Source organism: Megalopta genalis, chromosome 2 (genome assembly GCF_051020955.1).
Source record: "Megalopta genalis isolate 19385.01 chromosome 2, iyMegGena1_principal, whole genome shotgun sequence".
In the NCBI taxonomy this organism is placed as follows: Eukaryota; Metazoa; Arthropoda; class Insecta; order Hymenoptera; family Halictidae; genus Megalopta; species Megalopta genalis.
Genome location: NC_135014.1, coordinates 26627385 through 26651615, shown reverse-complemented (window position 1 = coordinate 26651615; position 24231 = coordinate 26627385). Strand labels below are relative to the sequence as shown.

Sequence of the window (24231 nt, the reverse complement as noted above, 5' to 3'; positions counted from 1 at the left end):
AAAGCCTATTCGCAGAGACGCTTGCGATCATCGAGATCCTAATTTGCACAGTCTGGCCTGTCAGAAGTCAAAACGATGTTCAGTCGATGATACACATTGATACGGATACACGGAAAGCTCTGTCATGCCCGCGGCTGACGATGTTCCTCCTGTAGACAATCGGGCCCCGTTTTCAGCGTTTCCTGCCACTCAACGCGCGATGCATAATCAACCGCGAAACCGAATCCAGTTTTCCTGATAGAAAATGCCGATGCAAATCCGTTCGTACTAGCGAGGATTTCATGATATTTTTAACGCTTGTAACTTGACTCTCGGTCAACCGGTTTCGCGGAAATTTTCTATTCGACTTTGCAAATAATTTATCGAGATCCCTAACTTGCCGAAACGTATTTTTGAAATTTTCGTTATATGCTCGCTCCAAGTGATAGCAAAATTGTAACGAAATAGTTCGATCATTGTCTAGTATACTAGTCTCTCTATCGTCTGAAAAAAAAAATGCAAATCGTTAATTCTAGTCTGAAAAAAGTTGTCGTAGTTTTAAAAAGTGTCCGAATATTAATGGGAGTCACTGTACATACCTCTGGGAAATAAATCCACGCGATACAACAAAATGGATGACCGATGGTCGCTTTGCCCGACTATTAATTTTAATAGGCTCCGTGTAAAAGGCGAAAGGCAGTTTAAATACCAAAAAGGAATGCATACGGCCGTCCGTAGCGAAAACGCTCTAGCGTACCGATTCACTTCACAGAGAATACTTGACGAGGCTCTAAAATAGGACGAGGTCGAAAATCGTGAATTAAATAACGTGGAAAGTAGGAATAGAATTCCCTTGCGTTGTAAATGATTTCGTGCGGATGCGACGGAATTTCGACCGATTTGGCTCGTTGTTGCGTGTGGCTCTTTTTTTTACAATAATCGTCAAATTCCACTGATTTTCGAAAATCCGAATGCGCGCGTTCATTTTTAAACGCCGCTGCACTTTTATAATAATCGAAAGACCGAGTTTGTAGACGTTCAGAACGCAGGTGGAACATTCTACGGCAATTTCTCCCTAATTCGCGCTCGGATCGCGCACAAAAATTAGCGCTCAAAATTATTTGTAAAGAGAAGATACGATTATTCGAGCCTCGCGTCTCATTTTTGTAGTTACCGATTGTCAACAATTATTAAAATCTCCTCTTCCCGAATTGTCCATTTTCGCGCGCGATCTGCGCGCGAATTAGGGAGAAATTACCGTATTCGGTGCGAACAGCAGAACTCGCATGCGTCGAATATCCTTTAAATTGCACGTTCTACGAGAATTTGTTACATGGAAAAGTAGCCGTCGATTCACCACGTTCGACACCGCGCAAACTCGAGTATTTAGCGGTGAAACGTGTTCGTAAAAATCGAAGTGTGAAAATCGTGCGATTCGAATGTTATCCGTGGTGCGCGAGTCGGTCGACTCACCCTGTATATCCGATAGGGATCCAATAGCTCGAGGTACCGGGTAATATCGTATCCGTCGTATTTGTAGGAGTCCTTTTTCCGCGCGACGGAACCGTCTGACGTCAAGATTGAGACACGACAGTAAGAAATAACAAATATCTGCTGAATCGGATATATTCATGGAGGATACACATCAATTTATATCGTACCCCGGGGTCCTATTCCCGGTACATACTGCGCGACAAAGGGCTGTAATTTTCCGCGAGGTATCGCAACTTTCTGCGACAAATATCGCCTTCGTGGACAGCCGTTTTATCGACACCTATCTCGGTGTTTCGATAATTAAACCTTCCGCGTCAATTGCGTCCGTGCGAAGCCACAAATGGAATTGAATCTAGATAATTCGAACGTTTCTGTTATTCGTCCGTCAGTTGCATCGAAACTTTTCGTATCTTCGAATTTATTGTCATCTAAATATTAAAATTGAATTAATTATAAAATTATCGTTGTCTAAATATTGCTGTCCAAATATTAATTTGACATGCATGCTTTAATAACCGATGTCAGAGCAAGCTAAATTTCTTTTTAAATCGTGGTCTCGTCATTAAATTGTATTATAAATTAATATTACGTTAATAATATTATATAATATTATATTAAATATTATATATAAATATTATATTATATTAAATATATATACAATATTATATTATATTAAATATTCTATAATAAACTATATTATATATATTAAATATTATATAACAAATTTATATTATAATTTCGAATTATATGCATTCGGTGTACTCGCGTAAAAAATATCCGGGACCGAAAGCACGCGACAAGCGTCGTTGCGACGCGAGAGAGAGAAATATCATCGAGCTAATATTTTATCGTCGGAATTTACGAAATCGTCGTTGTCGTCGTTCGCCCGAGCGCAGGAAGAGAATGAAGATTTTTCGTAAAGTTAGCAATAGTTCGAACGGATGGAGGTCCAAGAGACGCGACGTGCTTGCGCAGACGAATCCAATTCGACGGAGGAATATTAAAAGTCCGTAGTGCGTCACGTTGACGTATCGACTCGTTGGCAGTGCCGTCACGTCTCGACACAACACTCGCTACACGAGAAACAGACGCGCGGGGGGGGGGGGGGGGTGAGAGAGATTCGAGTCTGCTTCCGGTAACAAATTCGGAGCCCGGTCGAAACGTACGTCGACGATCGAACTATTTACACGATATATCTATATATACATATATATAGAAAATATCGCGAATTTTTTTCCCATTCTGCTCGCCCGAGCTGTTAGAAAAGAAGGTACCTATTATGAAACATCAGCAGGAAGATTTGACCCCCTCTCGAAACGGCAGTGGAAATAATACGATAAAAGATAAATAGAACATACATGAAAGTTCTTTAAAGAGAAATAGAAGCTCTAAAAAAGCTGTTCCATTTAAAATGGCGTTTCGATTACTTTCGTTACCAAGTGTTCCTCGCTAATGACTCGTGAACGAAGCCGCGAATCGCATCTTCGCTCAGGAAAAAGTTACTTCGAATTGCCTCGCCAGACATTTTTGGACACCCTGTATATACGTCGTCTTTCCCTCGGTTGATTTCCCTTGAAAACGCGCCCTTAAAAACGTGCACCAGCTCGGATTCCTTCGAAACGCGTGCGCCTGCTCGACTCGCTCGGAAATCGTTATTAAAAGGGTTAAAGATCGTTATATAAACCAAAAGGAGTCTCGCTAAATTCACCGATCGACGCAAGAACCCTCGCATACTTCACGGGTGACTCTGCCGTTGTGTCGTGGCAACGTAACAGCTCGCAATCGGCTGGAATCGCGGTTTATAGACGCGCTCTTGGCGCGTCGACGACGGCGCGGCTTTCCGCGGAAAACTGAAGGAAACGGCGGGGTGATCGATGACTTGGAGCGCGCGGCAAGAGATTTTCCATTTCTCTCGGGGTTAATCGAACGGAATCCGCGAGATCCGTAACGAAATGAAAGTGTCGGCGCGGGGGGTGCACACAAGCATCGGCCAGATACTCGTCCATATTAACCGTCGTTATCGGCGCAGGTGCACACGACGGCTCCGGAGGCTCGGCATTTAGGGAGATATTCCCATTCGGAGCCGTCAATTTTAAGCAAATTTTTCAGACGAATGGCTCGGTTTTTATAGGTCGAATTAGAGGACGACGCGACTATCGATTATCGATATCGCCGAGGCAAACGAGGCAAGTGGCTGATCGTCGAAGAAAGTCGCCGAACGTGGAACGCCGTTTCGTTCGTCCCGTGAAATTCTGATTATATTGTTTTTTCTTTTATTATATTTTTTTCCTATATCGCGTTTGTTCTCTCGCTCAGAGATATGGCGCAGGCCTTGTCCCCTCCAGGCGATTATATATAGCCATCATGATTTCGTTCGGGTCGCATTTCGCGCTGTTCGCGCGAATTGAAAGCGGACGTCGCTTAATCGACTATCATTGAAATATATATGTAATTGTCCCGACAATATATCCTCTGTAAAATACGCTTTAATCCGTTCCGAACACGAGATAGCAGTTCGTGCCCCGCGAATCGAGTGCCATGCATTAACTAGCGCGCAGATGTGTTCAATTACGATCCCATAGTAATAAAGTATTCTCGCCTATGAATGAATAAAGGGTTCGGCGTAACTGAGAACGTATCAATTGAGCAAGATTTAACGCGATATATTGAACGTTCGATCGTTTTGCAATCGTTCGCCGGTAATCGTTCGCGAACATCGCGCGTAAACGGTTCCCAACGTGGATAACCGTGGAAAATAATAATATACAGGGTGTCCCAAAAATGTCTATCAATCCGAAAGTAGGTGATTCCTCAGGTCGTTTGAAGCAACTTTTTCCTCAGCGGAAATGCAATCCGCGGCTTCGTTTACGAGTTATTAACGAAAAACACTGGCCAATGAGATGCGAGCTCGCCTAGCGCTAGACAGTCGAGCCAACGAGCGCGTAGACGCCCAGTTCCGCTGATTGACTCGGTCGCCTCGCGCCAGCCGAGCTGGCCTCCGATTGGCCCGCGTTTTTCTCGAATAACTCGTGAACGAAGCCGCGGATCGCATTTCCGCTAAGGAAAAAGTTGCTTCAAATCACCTCAGGAATCCCCTACTTTCGGATTGCGAGACATTATTGGGACAACCTGTATATATAAAAATAATAAATCGTACGCGAAGAGCTCTCGTCGCCCTCGTTATATACGACCGCGATCTTCTTCTCCACGGATCGACGAAGAAAACGACAGGAGAGGAAAATCTTTGTGCGCGACGAGTTCGTTCGAGAAACATTGAATGTTGTTTGCAAGATAAGAGGGTTAAACGGGCGAGGCAGATATTTATCGCTTTATTTGTCTAGAGGAACCCGGGGAAATATTCGCGGATCAGTGACGCGCGTGTTACGAGCTGTTTTTCTCGTCCGGCTGTACGATCTCCGCGGGGCCATCACGTGCAAACACGGTCTCGAAAATATTTTATCCGAGTGTTTGCCGCCGATCGATATCTTTCGTCCCTATTTTTCGTTCGCTCGTTTTCTCGTTACTTATTCCGCGTTGCCGAACAAATTATCTTACTCGGATGCACCCGCCCCGACTCTATCGACTTTTTAAATTGATACTTGCGCCTATTTCGCTATTTTACTTCGATCCTCCCTGTCCTCCCTTTCCGGTCCACCGGCCACCCCGCCCTCCGCCCTACGCTCTTGATCTTGTTACATTCTGAAATGTATATTTTAAGACGCTTACAGATTTTCGTCGATTGTATAAAGCGCTAGGTAATTAGCAAATTTTGCCGTCGGAAAAAGTTTCCGATGAACCGAAAGTCGGGACCGACGCATCCCCGAGCTCTACGAAAACTTCATCTCCGACCGTTGCCGAAGTGATTTCGGTCTTCCAAATTGGATAGCTTACAAAAACACTCAAAAATTCCGCCCCTGGATTTGGTCTGAATAAAATTCTGATCTCTCGGCATCGGTATTTAAATAATTAAATAAATATGGGCACGAGATAAATAGAAATGATCTTTCTTCTTCTTAGAAATTATTACAGTCGAGGTACTTCTGATCGCTGCAACTACCAAGAAAATGATAAAAATGGGGTAAAACATTATTTTGGAACCTGACATAATTTTTAAGGATTCCTCAGGGTCACGGTTCGAGTGCAAACGAGTTAAATAGCTAGAACGGGACGAGAGAGTATCACGGTCAACGACGAGCGGATAATCGTGTTTCGATCGGATAGTAGAGCAAAGGGCCCGTAGCAGATGGACCGGGCCTGGATCGAGGCGGTCCGCGTGGCTCAAAGGTGCATTCAGGATATCTGATATAGGCAGTCATCCGCGGAATGCAGGTGCGCGGCGCGTGCATCGGCCGGAAATTTCCTATGGATTAAATTCGTGCGTGCGAAATCGGCGAGCAGGCGTGGTGCCCCTGGAAACCGAGCCCTAGGATCAGGGCGGCGGGTGGACGATCGAAGCGGGGAGGAACGAGGGCCGAACAAAGCACCGAATATCTCTGGCTCCGCAAATTCCAGGAACTACCCGAGACGGAAATCGGTTACCTTACGGACGAACGATCGTGCTTACGTTTTCGCTCGAAATTTCGCGATCGTCGGATCGTCGATGCGACGCGCGAACACGCGACGCGACGACCGTCGATGATGCACCGACGCGTCAATAACAGAGCTCTCTGCTCCTCGTCGAAATCGATGGAAGAGACCCAGGAGGAGATCCAAGATGATAGACCCAATTATCGAGCTTGTCCGGAATACTGCGACGTTCGTTTATCTCAACGATAATCGCGATAAGAATTATATAAACGACACAATTTTTAACACGTTGAATATCTCCCGGCGCCACGAAGCAGAAATAAGGTTTACAAAAGACTATAACGTATCGTCCCGAGTGTCCAGAGACGCCTCAATTATGTTTATCGTATACGATATATTATTGTTTATAATAATACAGTAAAAAAATTGTACACAGAAAAGGACAGTTTGAGAACAGGAGATGCGATTATTCGAATCTTCCAGCTCGTTTTTATAGTTGCTCACAATTCGTAACTATAAAACCGAATCGCAAGACTCGAATAATCGTGTCTCCTCTTCCCAAATTGTCCGTTTTTCTAGACAACCTGAGCGTCAATTAGAGAGGCATTGCTGTATTCGTTGTTCGAATAAAATGTTCGACCGGAAACGGTTCGTTCGGACGATTATCTCGCTGAAATATGTACATTCGTTCGAAACAATGCGAACAATGCCGAACTGTGGAACGTAGTGATGCGGCAACGGTTCTCGCAGTTTCGATTTTCGTTCGAAGCCTTCGCCTCGTTTCGCATATTGCCTCGCGAAAACTTGACTATCACGTTATCTCTCTCTCTCTCTCTCTCTCTCTCTCTCTCTCTCTCTCTCTCGCTTACTCCCTCGCTTTCGCACGCGCGCACGCGGATATATCACGAACTTTGGCACTCTATTAACTTTCAACAATGTAATAAATCCCAATAAGTTTCCTTTTGGTTCGCGTCGGAAAAGTTCGTAAAAACAATCCGTACATCCCACGTAGCCCCGGGCGGTCCGCGTTGAAACAACATCCTATTCCGATGTTTAGCTTCAGGAAGAACGGGAATATCGGACACGGGATATATCGAGTATATTAAATCTACGTTAATTTCGCCCATAAAAGCGGGAACCACGCGTACGACGGGAAATGGCGGAAAATAATACGTACATCGTAGCGAGCCGCTCTGCGATTCGTTCGAACCAAGGATGGGAAAAATTCTGCAATTTTTTCAATACGTTCCCCATTTGTAACGGTAGCTGTTGCCTTTGAGTTCGAATGGGAATACAGGAAAAGAGATTCTACGATAATAAAAGGAGAAATTGCGAAATACGAGCCAAAAATGATTCCTGTTGCAAGTAATTTACTAGATCGTGTGACGCGTTTTTCAACCTTCTTCAAGAAAATGTATTAAAAAATCGACTAGAATACCCCGTTAATTTTAACGTCTTCTCAACCCCTTGCCGCAGCATTTTCTTCGTAGCTTCGATAATTCGAAGTTCTTCGATTGTAACAATCCCCAAGAAGAAAAAATACCATTTATATCATCGTTTTATTCGTCGCGTGTCTAATATCTACCGAAGCGTTTAAACCAGAATGTTATTCAGACGAAAAAGAACGGAGCAGCATTCATCCTTAACAAATAATCATCTCCGTCGCGTGTCAGACTCGTCGAAGTATGACAAGGGGTTGAAAAAAGATTTCTAAACACTCTTCGAAAAACGGCATTCCGAGCCAGAAAACGCCTCCTCAACGTCAAGAAGTTTCCACGCGGGAGAATAACAGATTAGGATGCTTCGATCTCGGAGGTGGCTGCATTTTAATTTCCGTTCGCATGATCGCGACAGCCGAATGCTTCGTCGCGCGTTCCGTTCCTCGCGAGAGCCCGACACGCCGTCGATCGATTCGATCGCCGTAAGGGCATACCCCTTTTATCTCTTTCGACGACGAAAACAACGAGAGAAAAGCGAGGACCGGCGACGAGAAGCGGGACGATCGCGTCTCGCTTGCGAGAAACAGCCATATCGATCGGTCGAAGCGTGTGGAACCGGCGAGCGTTTCGAATCATCGCGGTGAGGAAAACCGGACCAAGAGTCTCTCTCTCCTCCTCTCTTTCTCTCTCTCGCGCGCGCGCGCTTTTGCTCTCGCGTTCTGTCTCTCGCGCGCTCTCTCTCTTGCGCTTTTGCTCTCGCGCTCTGGCTCTCGCTCTCTGTCTCTCGCGCTTTTGTTCTCGCGCTCTCTGTCTCTCGCGCTTTCGCTCTCGCGCTCTCTTTCTCTCGCGTTTTCTCTCTCTTGCGCTCTGTCTCTCGTGCTCTCTCTCCCTCTCCCTCTCTCTCTCGTGCGCGCTTTTGCTCTCGCGCTCTGTCTCTTGCGCTTTCGCTCTCGCGCTCTGTCTCTCCCACTCTCTCTCTCCCTCTCTCTCTCTTCCCCCTTCCCCCGTCGGAGTAGCCGCCGTCTTCGAACTTCAATCCGTTTCCTCGTTCTCCAACTCTTTCGTTAGCGAGGCGAGTAGACTCATTCCGCATTGTTGCGAAACTTTTTCGTGAAACAACCTCCGGCAGCGTCCTTCCTTCCTTCGGCTCTGTTCGTACATTTGTAAGCGACGTTGTTGCTCCTTGAAGCGAGAGTTATTAGCTTCCCGTTGTAACGATAGACCCGCCGAGTGGGTGGCTGACTGGCTGGCTGGTTGCTACTGCTGCTGCTGGTGCTGCTGCTGCAGCAACGCGCCTCCAATTCTCGCGTTCCACGGTTACCAGACGATCTCTCTCCCCGGCTCTCGCTCTGTTCGCATTTGCAACTTGTTTCCAACGTTGCTCGCGGAAAACCTTCTCTACCCGGCAGACGCGAATCACAAATTGAATCCTTTATAACTGGCAAGTGCTGTTTCTTTCGTTACCGAGCGGCAAATATTTCAGAGGGTAAAAACGGAGAGGATTTCAGTTACGGTGGTCTGTCGCTTGAAATCGTAGCGATTCGGCCGAGTCTCGCTTGTAAAGTAATTGTTAGGAAATTACCGAAACGCGTATACAGACGCGCAGTTCGATAGCTTTTTTTATTTAATGGATAATGAGGGAAGAACGAAGCTTTCAATAATTGTTAGTACGTTGAATCAAATTTGTTGTTATGTGTAGAATTAGCCCATCGCTAAAAATCGGACAGTATATATTTTCAATAGTATTTAATATGTAAAGCTAATTCATGTATTATATAAGGTAGTAGCTAATAGTTAATAGCTTATATACTTTATATAGCTTATATAGCTTCTACAGCTTATATGATATTACAATAATATTAATTATATAGCTTCTATAATATTATAATAATATATAATATTAATTATATAGCTTCTATAGCTTATATAATAATACAATAATATTAATTATATAGCTTCTATAACTTATATAAGCTTATATATTATATAGCTTCTATAACTTATATAAGCTTATATATTATATAGCTTCTATAGCTTCTATAGCTTACACATTATATAGCTTACATAGCTAACAGCTTACATACAAGCTAATTTAACGTATAAGCTATAACGTATAAGCTATATTACTTGTTTCTGATAGCGAGCAAAAGACGTGGAAACGAGACATCTTTTGGTACGAAGCAGCGAACGTTACGAGAAAAAGAAACATTTTCTTAGGATCGTATTTTCCAGGATTTTAAGACTTATATCACGTACAGGGTGCTCGACGAAACGGTCGCGCCGATTTTCGCGGCGTTTACGGTAATCTGACAAAAAATTGTATCGTTCAAAAAATGAACAATAAAGTCGAACGTTATTTCAAAGCACGGAAGCGTTTCTCGGAGCCGTGTTCCACGGGCAAGCGTTTTCTCGACGTTTTCGCGCGGCGTCGATCAAAGATTCGAACCCGGCCGTGATATCCGCGATCCGTGAAAGAGAACGACGCGAAAGCTCGCCGTCGTCCGACGTTTCGTGCATCTTGTTTTAACGTTCGCCCTTTTCTTTTTTGTCTCTTTCTCCCTAGTTACTACAGTATACGCACCAGTATACGTACTGCTAGTTTTGAAATACATTCAGCCGAATATTCACGGCAACGGCGGTGTCACGGTGCTCGGCGTTTCGTCGTTAGTCGACGATTTCCAGCTTGTTGCTCGCGTTCGCGCCTTTCGCTACGAAAGGGGGAAACGCCTGCCGGCTCGTTTCGTACCGGAAATGAATCGAGTGCTAAGAGGAACTTCAAGATACGCGCACGAGGGAAATATACATATAAAGCGCAATTACGGGAACGAGACGCGGCGATACGTCTAGCGACCGTTTTTCGAAATAAAATTCTCGCGAACGCGCGGCGGCTGTATCGGGAAGTTTCCCTTATAAAATGTTCTCGCGGCAGCTGGAAGCGTTCCGGAGCTGTAGACGTTGAGACAACGACGAAAGGATAACAGTTGATAAAGTGTGAAACGATCTCTCGAACCGCGAAGCGTTCTCATCGAGGAGTACAGTAATTTCTCCAGGAAATGCCGAATTTCGGGTTGCCGGGAATTTCTCTGCGCCGGTCCTACGCCTGTGCAATTTATTGCTGCGCGAATGGTCGGTTCGGGTCTCCGAATTGCCTTCGAATCGTGGCAAAAAGTTAGAACACAGAAAGTTATATTATTAACCAAATTTATCTTGTTTATATTATTAATAAGGCATATCGTAATGGCGCTGTTAAAAAAGCGTATTATAATTGCACCGTTGGTACTTCGATCGCCGCGAGAGCAGCCGGTAAATAATAAAAAATACCTCATTTATCGAACTGCTCGCATTAATGCAAATAGAACGTGAAAAAGACGGAGACATTGGCGGAAGCAAACTTTTAGCGCGTCGCAGAAATGTCGCGCGTTGGGATAATCGTAGTCGGTCCACCTCTCCCTCTTACACCGTTGGGTTTGATTAAAATCAGTGTCGCATATGGCATGCGAGCGCACCTTTGCGCCTCCCTATCTGCTTGTTGTCCACGTTGTATTTGCATCGAAACGAGGCTCCCTCGCCGCATAGTTACGTGATAATGTATCCCGCTTCTTGTATTCGCGTGCACACCGGCGGCGGCTCCGCGTGGCCCTGCAACGCGCGCGCGGATAGCTCTGTTTATTACTTGACAATTAGAGTATAGAACGCGGAGAGACATAGGTAACGAGATGTCGAAACTGCGCCCGGAGATTATTCGAATACCGCCGCGGCTCCGCGTACGAACGCAAGGGCCGGAACTTCTGCATGCATTTCACGATGACGCAGTCTAATACACGAATCTGCAAGCCGTGGAACAAAAGCATTCGCATAGCCGCGCCCCTGGAAACACAAGATCCCGTGTGCACACAATGCTGCATAATCTGTAGCACGACCGTGGAGCAGCAAGCTGCCGCGGTCTTTCAACGGCGGCCGCTTAAGATCTTTTTGCGGCAATACGAAAAATGTTCGCGACTCCCGGAATTTCGCTGCGCCCTGAATTGCACTATTCAACCCCTCGAGCGTTAAATCGTAGAATGAAAGTAATCAAAATTTTCGTATTTATATCAACCCTTTGCACTCGAGCGGTGACTCCGATTAAGATTGTTACATTAAGATAATTTTTATATCGTAAAAGTCTAGACGTAAAACATTGTTGAAAGTCTAACTGTTGTACGAGTCGCATATATATTAAATTCATATTATTTTATAGTTATATAATAAATTAATATTATATTATATATATATATATATATAATTATTAAATTATATATAATAATAATTACTTAATTATTTATATAATATTATATATATTATATATATAATAATAATAAGACTATATGAATATATAATATGCATAAAATGCACTTTGTCATATAAAATGGAAATACCATAAGTTAGAAAAATCAATTTAGATTTACAGTTAAAATGGCTTCGAGTGCAAAGGGTTTTCTAAAAGAAATAGACAAATTTTCTTTTGTAAGGGTCTTAAACAAGCGCCAAAGAAACAAAGACCCGTTATGAAAAAGCTGTTCGGATTTCTCGATGACGGCCGCAAGATTTAGGATACATGTTTATGAAAAATGATCTGGGACACCGACGGGTTTCCTTGGAGGACGAGTTTCAGTTTGCATTCACGGCGTGACAGTATCTGCTGTTTCTAGTTGGTTGCTAATCAAAACAAAATTGCTTACTTATCTGAGCGGAACGCTTCGTGAAACTTGCGCGTCCTGGGCAGAAACGGCAAGTTTGCCGGCTGGATGCGGCAAGAAGGGGCGGTGCAAGGGTTGTTCCGAGGGTTGCTCGTGCTTCCGTCGGACCCCACCTTTGACACTTCCATGGTTCTCTGCTCATGCTCTCCTCGACACGCGATCTCCGACTTGTAAACCCGATCGTTACAGACAATAACGAGAATACGCGTGGCCATCGGCCCGTGAAAAAAAAACTAACACGAAGCGTGTTAGATATCAATTGAATCTCCGTTGACGATTCGCAGTCTTTGCGCGATAAATAAAGCTTCCGATATCCTCGAGTATCGGTCGAGCAGCACTAAATCGGTGATAGAAACGGACGAAAGAGTAAACGGAGAGGAAATGCGACGCCCGCGTTAAGGAAATGTCCGTTCTCGTAAATTTTGGCGAGCCAGCGGATATTGAAAAGTCGACGTGCAGCTTTTAGATGCGCGCGTATTTCGAGTATTAAATTTTCATTTGATGCACCGCGAAAAGCAGGATACCGTAAATTCATCCTAATTGTCAAGGTTATTTAATTATAAATTGTCCATTTTTCTGCACGATCCGAGCGTCAATTTGGGAGAATTAAACCTATAGAACTATGGCCAACACATGTTTTAAAAAAATACCTAAAATACTTGAAAACTTGAATAATCATTTTTGCATCGTATTCGAGCATCGACGCCGGTCGAATTCCATGCGAAACATTTTTTCCAGCATCGCTGTTGGAGGAGATATCCAGCTGGCTCGATTTAACCGGAACACCCAGTATGGAAATGAATGCATACGCCACTGCATTACGGGCGGAACGTCAAGACATATAGATGTCGTTCCGCCGGTAAATTCCGAAACATAATTCCGCCGGTATTTAGAGATCGACCAGAGCCAGAACGAACTTCGGTAATTTCGATAATCATGCCCGGCTACGCGCATAACGTTCCCGCCTAAAATTCGATTTTAATTATCTCGTTAATGCCGAAACGCCGGGCTGTACGCGGCGTCTCTCTCTCTCTCTCTCTCTCTCTCTCTCTCTCTCTCTCTCTGTGCTCGCAACCGTCATTCTCCGTAGCCCCTAATACCGAAACACGGCCAACGAGAATTACCTTTCTGCCATTCGGAAAATGCTCTTCAAGTTTCGCCCCGTGTTTTCGAAAGTTGTCGGTCCCGACAGCCTAATAACGCAGACGTTCGTTCCATCGGACACGTACCGAAGTTCCTGGCTTTTCTCCTCCCTCCCGACGCGTGTTCACCGACAACGCGATGCCCAAAACGCGACGCAACCGAAGCTACGACATTCGACGATTTTTCCTCGTCCGGCGGTACGCTCCGCTCGAGATCCGAGTTTTGTCGCGTTTCGAAAGTTCTTCGGGATGCGCGGAGGTACGTGGAACTTTCGAAGTATGCGAACAGTCGTGATATTTTGCGAAATTTTGGTATCGATTGATATTAAATAATATTTTTGCTTAAAATATAATGATATATATGATAATTATATTTTATTCGATATATAATAATAATAATACATCTATCTATACACAGGATGTCCCCAAAAAGCCTAGCGATTTGGAAATACAGGGTTCCTGAGGTGATTTGAAGCAACTTTTTCCTTTGCGAAAATTTTCTCCGAAGCATCGTTCACGAGTTATTAACGAAGAAGCAGTGACCAATGAGAGACGAGCCCGGCTGGCGCGAGGCGGGCCAGCCAGCGAGCGCGTCGACTGGCGCCAGCCAAGCTCGCCTCTCATTGGTCACCGTTTTTCCTCGATAACTCGAAAAATAAGCCGCGGATCGCATTTTTGCAAAGGAAAAAGTTACTTCAAATGACCTCAGGAACATCTCGTTTCCAGATCGCGAGACATTCTTAGGACACCCTGTATACATAAAGGATGTTTCCACTCTTAAGAAAGAAATTTAGAATGGAATAAAAATATGTCGAAACTAATTTCAAGGTCTCCGACAAACTTGCACGGTTATAAGAAATCATCTATTCTCGAATTACCGAGATTTCCTCGTAACAACAATCGTGTATCTTCGATTTCGAGGAAACCAAGTCCAGAAACTCGTCCGAACATCGTCAAATCCTCCTCCCTATACCTGCGCTCTAATAATCGCGTTCTCTGTAACGAGTTTTTCGCGTTGTAATCGATACAATGACGCCCGATGTTCCAATTACCAGCGCCGTTCACGGAAGAATGCCTGAAAATTCTCGGCGGGACGGACGTCGAACGATTATTGCTTTCGCGAAGCGGAGAGCGCCGGAGAGTCGCTGCCGCGAACGCAGCGTCCTGTCCGGGATAAATTTGTAAAAGTCGTTAAAAACACGAGTTACGCTAACCTTGAGACACCTAGCGCGCTTCACGCAGAAATACTGTTCCACGGCAACTCGAATGAAAAATGCATGCAAATTTAATCGTTCCACGGTCGTAGAAAAAAATTCTATGCATTCATGAATGCCGCGTCCCGATCCCCCCCCCCCTCCCCGTTTACAATTATTCTCTCCGGTAAAATGTTTCATTGATTTCGACCAGTTTTGCCGAATAATGAATAGAATATTTTCACGGTTCTGTATTTTCCATGTCGCGCGATAACAAGGGGGTTGAGGGTGGGGGGCCGAAAGGTGAGAATTCTGGTAACATATTCAAAATGTATTTCCACGGATTTCGCATAAAATTCGTGACTGCGAAACAACTAGTTGCCGACGGTGGCTCGCAACGATATTTCATTGCCTCTTGCGGGTTCGAAAACCGTTGGAGAAAAAAGATGTACAGAGATTTTTTTTCGAACAGATCGAAACATTATTTTCTATTTGTTTGTACGATACCTCATGTTCCGCAGCGTGTTCTCTCCGAGTTTGCGCCTGCAAGAAGAACAAAGACATTAGCGATCGACTGAAAAAATACAGAATCACGTTTCTTTGTTTGCATTGTTATAGAAAAGAAAACCGAACGATCGTCGTATTAAAGAGACATCGATTCTTAGATTATAGTTTTCGCGACGACCACATTGAAAAATCTGGCTCTTCCAGAGAAAAGGAACGTAAAAGAAGTGTCAAAGATAACTTTTCTCGCTGCGAAGGTCAGATTTTTCGAAGGTTTTCTTCGGTCTGCGAACGTTCGAATTTCGAAATGCAGTAATTTCTTCCTATGCTCGCGCTCAGATTGTTCAGATCGCGAGAAATTACTCGCCGCGTTCGTTTCGTTTTTCTCAATCGTTTCGACGACATGTAAATAACGCGACACGTTATTTATAAATGCTCGACTGTTTCTCATAAGTGCACACTATTCACAGTCTAGTAACGAGAAAGTACGATATTCAGTGAGCATTTATCTTGCGAGCGATTCGTATACGCGCGTCTATAATTTATCTGGAATTATACGCGAATGTTACACAGATAAATTCATTGTTAACGCATCACCAACGAATTTATTTATTACGCGTTAATCTTGATCTGTCAATTCAGCTTGCACGCGCATATCTAATAGCAGTAGGTTCGAACGATAGAAATGCAGTAAATTGTCCCGAATTTTCCTTTAGCTTGCGAACGAAAATGCACAATTTGCGAAGAGGAGACACGATTATATAATAATATATAACATATTATAATATTATATAGTTTACTAAATAATATAATATAATAATACATATAATAATATGTAATATAATGTACTAAAAAATATATGTGTAAAATACTATGTAATACTATAAAAATGAGTCGCAAATTGTCGATTATTATGATGTTATATCATATCGACCATTAGAATGCATCGACGGAGGATATCTTCGAGTGCATCGAACGGTACGTTACTGCGTGACCGGAACTCGATTACGGATTCTCCTAAATACGGAACGAGATGCCGTTAAGTAAGTCTTCTTGTCGTACCGATGTCTGCGGCGTTCAATGCGTGTTCATGTTGAAATCATTCATAACTTCGATATATTTTCACATATCGGCGATAAATACTAAATAGGAATTGTTAAACGATAGAAGAGTGTCCAATTAGTAAATTATTTGTATATTTATTTTATATTATATTATATATAATGTATTATTTTATTTATATTTATTTTATTAGAAGTACAGAAAGAAATAGGAATTGCAAGATGAAATAATTTAACCCTTTTCCGACAAGCGGTGCAAGTCCATTATTTTTTTTTTAGAAATGAGATATCACGTAATTTGCGATTAATTTAGTGTAATCTTTTTATTTATAACTTAAAAAAATGGACTTGCATCAGTTTCAGAACTAAGTAAAAGCATTGAAATCCACTTACAAACTCGTACAACTTTTATCACATTTTTTTGCACAGTTCACGAGCACCGAAGTAAACAGAGAAAAAGGAGCGAAAACAATTCGAAGAGACGGCAAAAGAGATCACTGAAAATACAAATAGCTGCTCGAAAAATGCTCAAGTATTTGTATAAAAAGATAACACGACGATGTAGGATATTATTCGAATCTACGATGAGCGTTTTAACGTTTCTGCTGTAATGAATGAACAGCTGGATTTACCGTTGCCGGTCCAACTCTATTCACTGCTCCGCGAACACTGTTTTCCAATTGAAAATCTCGTTTCTATGTGATCGCCCATCGCGACACTATCCAGGTGCGAGACACGTCGCGTCGCGTGGCGTCGCGTCGCAACGTCCGTGTACGTGTCATGCTGTCCGCGTTGATTTGATAGTTAATTTCAATTCGAAAGATCAACTGTCTGCAACATACAATGTTGTCAATGATACTATTACTCGTTTCGCATCGAAATTTCGAACGAACCGATCGATGGAAACAGATTCCGCGCGGTGCTGATATTGTAACTACGGAGTGTGTCCAAAAATGTCGAGCAGCTCGTTTGAAGCAACATTTTCCTCAGCGGAAATACGATCCGCGGCTTCGTTTACGAGTTATCGACGAAAAACGGTGACCAATGAGAGGCGAGATCGGCTGGCGCGAGACGGCAGAGCCAATCAGCGGAGCTGGGCGTCGACGCGCTCGCCGGCCGGCTCGCCTCGCGCCAGTCGAGCTCTACTCTCATTGGTCACTGCTTTCTCGTTAATAACTCGCGAACGATGCTTCGGAGAAAATTTTTGTAAAGGAAAAAGTTGCTTCGAATGACCTCACGAATGATTTCGAGACATTTTTGGAACACCCTCTATAACTAATTTACCGTGGATGCGTATATTTCAATGGACGCTCTCGAAGCTCCGCATCGACGTGGACAATGAAATTCAACGTTTTTTATTCGACCTGTACGGGTGAAACGACACCGTTCAAATCGCAGTTGCAGTCCTAATTTCGCGAACAGGAAAAAGAAAGAAACACCCCGCTTCTCCGGCAACCTTAACATTTCCAACGAGAGTAAATTTTCATGGAATTCCTCGAGATTTGCATTCACACGAAATTTCCCCGCAAACACTGAAATAACTACTTTCACAGCGGTTTTGCGTTCGCCCGGCTCTCATTTAATTGGGGTTATGTAAATTCATTCATTATGCAAAGTCTGAAGTTCTCTTACGTCCCTCGTTAAATCTCTGACACAATATCGACCGCCGTTGCAAAGTGTCTCGGGAAAATATCGATTGCAACGGCGCCCTATTTCCATCCTGTCTTCGTTCTATATCTCGCTCCCGGCCGTAACTTCGATAACAAGCGAGAAGAAGTTCGCGTCCTGGCCACGCGGAGACGCCGAAAAGAATGCGCGTGTCTGCCGGATCTTACGCAGCTCGCCGACGCGCGAATTAAAAAAAGAAACGCTCGCATTTGCATTTGCAACGCTCGAGTGTCTCGTAGTTTCGACGGACTTCGATAAGAGGGGAAAATTGATAACCGCGAAACTATGCGCGTTTACTGCAACAAGATATCATCGATCGATCATAGAAGCATTCCAACGCTTGGAAGTAATTAGAGCAAAGGGCCATTACAGCCAATTATTAGCCAGCCGAATATTGATGCAAAGCAGCGTGTAAATGCTAATAAACGATAACACGCGCCTATACTGAATGACATAATCGCTGACATAATCTTGAAACATTTTATTCGTCCTGGATACTTCTAGATCGATTCACCGATTTAACATTGCTGCTCGATAGATATTATAAACGTCGAAGCAAATGGGTCATATTTTGATTATTATTATATTATATTATATATAATGATATTAAAAATGTTAAATAGATATATAATGATATATCTGATTATTATTATATTATATTAAATATTATAAACGTCGAAGCAAATGGCTCATATTTTCATTATTATTATATTATATATAATGATATTAAAAATGTTAAATAGATATATAATGATATATCTGATTATTATTATATTATATTAAATATTATAAACGTCGAAGCAAATGGGTCATATTTTCATTATTATTATATTATATTATATATAATTATTATATATATTTATTAAATATATTATTAAATAAACATCTTCCAAAGAAGAATATTATATTTAAAAATACGACATATCGACATTTCCCGTCATACTTTTGTTATTTTTACCATGACGCGACGAGTCGCCTACGAGCGGGAGCGTGAATAATAAAAGCATAAAACAAGCAAGAAGACAGCGAGAAGGCGGATGGCAACAGAATGCCGCGAGGTATAGCCGCGGATAATTTCGAAGAGGCCGCGTTTCCCTAATAATTTCGTTGCGCGGCGCAAATGGAAATCAAGTTTTCCAAGCATCGATCCATTACAGCTGTTCCTTCCGAGACTTTCCACGGATGCCTCGGAAGCCGTAGTTTCCTCTGCCAAAGCTGAAATCGTCGCTCGGAACTTCGCAGTCGACGAAAGTTTCGAGTTTGCGAACTGACGGGGCGGGGGAGGAGGAGGGGGAAATTCTCTTAGTAACAATAAGACCGATTATCTCGAACGGCTGAGTCGACGTTCGATCCCGGCATATGGCAGAAACGTTTACGCCGGTGTTCCCCCGTGGCGAATCGAGCCTCGGGCGTTCCACGCTCGAAAGCAATCAGTTGCCCGGGCGTTTTATGTTCTTTCGCGTGGCGGCTATCCACGGTCCGGCTAAAATTGATAAATAACCGCCGGTGAATCCGGAAGCAATTAGAGAGCCGGCCGCCACGTGTTGTGCGCCGACTTGAATTTTCCCGGCGACGCGTCCGCGATCGTTTTCCGTTTCTGACGAATGAAACCGTCGTCGGATCACCGGATAGGATCGGAGAACGCGAAACGCGTCGACGAGTGTTTCCAGCTTTCGACGAATCGACCGAGGAAAAACTACGGCAAGTTATCCATCGTTTGCGCGAATTACGCGCTCGCTCTATTTCGAAAATTACGCTCGCCCTTCGGCGAATCAAATTCATCCTTTTGCTAATCAAATTCACCCTTTTGCTAATCAAATCGACCCTTCTGCCGGCCAACTTGTTCCACGTTGTTTCGTTACTTTAACGTAATCAAGATTAAAACTCGATGCAAATTTGCTGTTCTGAAATTTCTTATTTTATATGATCGTATTATTAACCCTTAAGGGACCAAAACTAATTCCAGTTTACACACTGCCAAGTTTAGGCTGTTTTTCAGACGAAGAGAAATTTGTTACTGAAAATTTTTGTATCAAATATAGAGAAGAGATATTCGTTTTTTTAAATAAAACTTCGTAGATATTCAATCGTGCCTGTTCTTCCAATGTTTCCTGCCAGATTTTACGGTTTTATTGATTTCTGCCGCGTGTATGGCGGCATTGGACCGTCAAGGGTTAATATTACTATTATAACGGTTAATTAATGGTATTATTATAATCGAATTATCATAAAATCGTTCAACATTTTTTTTAAACGCGTTAGTTTCTCTTCTATTGACCTGAACATACGAAGATCTAAATTAATTGTCAGAAACTGAACGGTCAAACAATGATATTTACGGGTCCAAACGGACCCGTGGACCGTCGTCGAAGTATTAGCAGCGAACATGCACTTTTATCTGGCCGGGCAGCATTGTGCACGGCATGGAATTAAAAATATTCATTTAATAACACGAGCATACGGTCGTTTTTAAAGTATTATCGTGCATATTTCGCGTTCGTTGAAACCGCTCCCGATGTCGGTAATAATTTCTATTAATTTCCCGCCGTTACATTAACGTAAGGAGCAACTGGAAATTAATATTCACGCGGTAAAAAGGAAGCGAAATAAAGTCGGGAATATTCTCGGGGAAAGCATTTCCATGTCGCTGCGAAAATTCGTTATCGAGAATTGGAAAGTTTACGAGAACGTGCGCGCTTATTTAAACGAAGTGGCCGCGCGCGCGCGTTAATACGTGGCCGCGTAGAATGTGTCTACCCTTCGAGACCAGGCGAAACTACGACAGCGACTAAGAAGAAAAGGTTCCGATAACGAAAAAAGAAAAAAAAGAAAGGAAAATGGGAAAGCACGGAATCAAGAGAAAATACGTACGCGTGGAAAATCTCTGTTTTAATTATATATATATATACGCACCGATCGATATTTCCATGGATTTAACTTCCAGGCTGTTCCAACGTTATATCGTAAAGCAAAAGAAAACGTACGACGCGTTTATCCTTATTATTATTCTACGAGGCACATTTCTTTTTTCAAGTGTACGTAAATGGAAATCGCGTTCCCATCGAACTGGGATCCATTAATTAATTCGGTCATACAATATATATATTCACTATTTTCTTGACACAGTATTTATTCTTATTTTATTCGCATGTATTATATATAATAATAATTATTATTATTATATTAATATTATATATAATTATTATTAATAATTATTATATTAATATTATATATAATTATTATTAATAATATCATATATAATTAAATATTATATAATAATATAATAATAATAATTATTATTATTATTACTATACATATATATCGGCTCGAAGATAATTATTTTGGGCTCGTTCGCAGTTATTTGGAATATCCAATTCATCTTCACTATTTTCTTGTATATATATATATTTTTTTTCACAATTATCGTCTCCACGTTATATCGCTGTACGATAAATTGATGTAATAAATTTATATATATATTATAAAAACCATGAAAATGGATCATCGTTCGATTCGAGGAGGGAAATGTTACTGCTCGGACAGCGGATTTTATCATTGTAACCAATTGCAATTTGTATCAAACAACTCTTCGCTCGCCGTCTAGTTAGCCGGAAGGACTATGCAGGCGGTCCAATAATTTATTAATTTTCTTGGAACAGCGTCGGTGGATGCGAGCGAGCCCCAGAAACACAATCGTTCGTACCGTACTACTGTACCGCGCATATTTAGATTATCGCTCGCGTCTATTGGAAATCCTTCGGGTGTGAATTCTTTTGTTCCCGACGAGAATTCGTCTCGTTCCTCGCGCAGCTCCGCCATTCATTACTCTCATTAATTATTTTCGTCTCGCGTGTCCCGGCCTCCTATCCTCGGAGTGTCTTAATTAACGAGTCCTCCTCGGTGTGCGTGTCTGTGTATGTGTAACCCATCGAGGACGAGCGCGCTCCCGATTCGTTTTCAATTCTGGATCGGTTTTATCGCGTTAGATCGGTCCTCTCTATCCTCTCGGAGCGACTGTCTGTCGCGTAATCATAGGAGCCGACTTGCCCGAGTCTCGAAATCGACCGGAAAAGGGAAAGGAAAGCAAAAGGAAACGGAAAGCAAGAACGAGTTCGTTTCGCTCGAACAGGACTGTAATAATAAGCCCGGTGTTGTCAACTTCTTTTTATTTATCAGCTTATCGATGCTATCTACAGTGATGTCTCCCTAATTGACGCTCAGATTGTGCAGAAAAATGGACAATTTTGGAAGAGGAGATACGATTGTTCGAGCCTCGTGGCTCGTGTTTTATGGTTATCGATTGTCAACAACTATAAAAACGAGCCGCAAGACTCTTCTCTTCCCAAATTGTCCATCTTTGTGGACAATCTGAGCGTCAGTTAGGGAGACATTATACTGTACACTTCGATCGATATATCGATGATAGCAAAATATCGTCGAAGCCAGCGAAAAGATTGAATTATCGATCGTCCGACTCGTGTCAATATTTTTCATATTTATGGATAATTCGATGCATCTCCGCGTTTCGCGACACAATTTTGCGGTTGTCTTTATCGAATAGGAGATGGAACGAATTTGTTTATTCACCGCTTCTGTACAGTTTCGCCAAGTAAAATAACAAGAGTCGTTCTCGAAAACCGACTGTTGCTAAACGAAACAGATTCTTGACAACCCCTTCCCGCTTGTTCTTCGCGAGGGTTGTTTGCGCTCGAAGTAGGGTAATTTCACACTGATATAGCTTCGCATGTTACATTATACAGGGTGCGCCGTGCAACTGGTGGTACAACCGGATAGGGACTGATTCTACGCGTCGAGAAATAAAGTCGAACATAAAATTGAAAATGATTTTAAATTGCGTCGAAATAAGATTGGAATAAAATTAAAATAAAATTAAGATAAAATTAAAATGAAATTAAAATAAAATTGACGATTTCCTGTCCATATTTATACGCGTAATATTGCATCAAACATTATTTATAAAACTCTACATTCATGAGACTCCTCCCGGGGGGGGGGGGGGGTGAACGTGAACTAGATTACGCAGGAAAAATAGTGGGACATTTTTACCGCGTCGCGTTGTGCGGCTACAAAAGCTACGAAATGACAAATCATTGATAAATCAGTATGGGACTTCGGCACGAAGCTGTGCGCGGGGTTGAAGATTTTCTCTTTCCGCGTCTAAGATAGGCAACTTTGTAGCTGCCAGTTAGAAAATATCCCCTATAAAAACGTATGCGTGTGACACAGAAGAAAATGCGGATCGGGCTCGTATATCTTTAGATTTAATATCTCGCGAAATAACCTTACCGGATATAACATACGCGAGCGAGTACAATTTAGCATTCAAACCGTGTAACGGGGAGTAACCCGCACTTGCGGCGACATCCGACAACTTAATTACGTGATCGCCATTTCGGAAAATAATGCCGTTTCTAGGAAAATTTAGACCGTCGAGCATAAATAGCATTTTTATCTACGATAGAACGAGGATCCTTAATTTTGACCATTTGCTGAATCCTTTATTATTAAAAAATGGATAACAAAAGAACAAGGATTTCTAGCTTCGTTTTGGATTAGATGATCCTAATTTATGTACAGCGGTTAAAGAAAGACTATCAGCAATATATGTAGTCCGTACCGTTGCATAATCGATAATATAACAAAATATATAATAATAATAACAAAAGAACAAGGATTTCTAGCTTCATTTTGGATTGGATAATCCCAATTTATGTACAGCGATTTAAGAAAAAGGAGATTAAAATATATAAAATAATAAATAAAATAATAAAAGATATAAAAAGATATAAAATATATATAAAATTAATTTAATATATATATAAAATATATAAAATAATAAATTAAATGATAAAAGATATAAAAAAGGAGATTATTCGATTATTCGATTATTATTATTCGATTATTCGAGCCTTGCAGCTCATTTTTGTAATTGTTGAAAATTCGTAACTATCTGCTCTTCCCGAATTGTCCATTTCTGTGCACAACCTGAGCGTCGGTAAGGGAGACATTACTGTAGTCCGTACCGTTGCGTAATCGATAATAACATAACCCTTAAATGAAACGAAGGGTGGTTGCAGGGACGCGGAAGTTGATAATAAAACGAGCATTTAAACACTGGGAACCGTCTTCCCTGGCCGGACAGTAGGGTTTAACTGCGTCCTGGCCGTAATTCAAGCTCAGCATAAGCATTTGTGCCTTCAGAAAGGGGTTTGGTCGCAATCTCGCGTGAATCGTAAGCATGTGTACGAACGACTATTGGTACGGGTTATCGTAAATTCCCGTCCGTTCTCTTGCGGCTTCTTTCCTTCCCTCTGTCTTCCATCCCCCTTCGCCGGCGATTTCACGGGCAACAATTTTCCTCGACCGAACTTTTGTTCCGTGGCGTCGTTCTCGCCGGATTTGTCCCCGAGTCTCCGCCGACCTAACGGCGTTATTTCCGTCCTACGCCGTGCTATCGGACCTTTATT

General features: G+C 42.5%; 1 protein-coding gene across 2 annotated transcripts in view; it reads right to left on the bottom strand.

Annotated features, from left to right (window-relative positions):
- Cad87A (cadherin 87A) overlaps positions 1 to 24231 on the bottom strand; it is a 246849-nt gene that overhangs the window by 137138 nt on the left and 85480 nt on the right. The window contains exon 2 of one of the 2 annotated variants that reach the window (XM_033486901.2): positions 15018 to 15053. The exons of the other annotated variant lie outside the window; for it this stretch is intronic. Coding sequence (XP_033342792.1) covers positions 15018 to 15053 — 36 coding nt within the window. The remainder of the gene's footprint in view (positions 1 to 15017; positions 15054 to 24231) is intronic. 2 annotated transcript variants of the gene reach the window in all.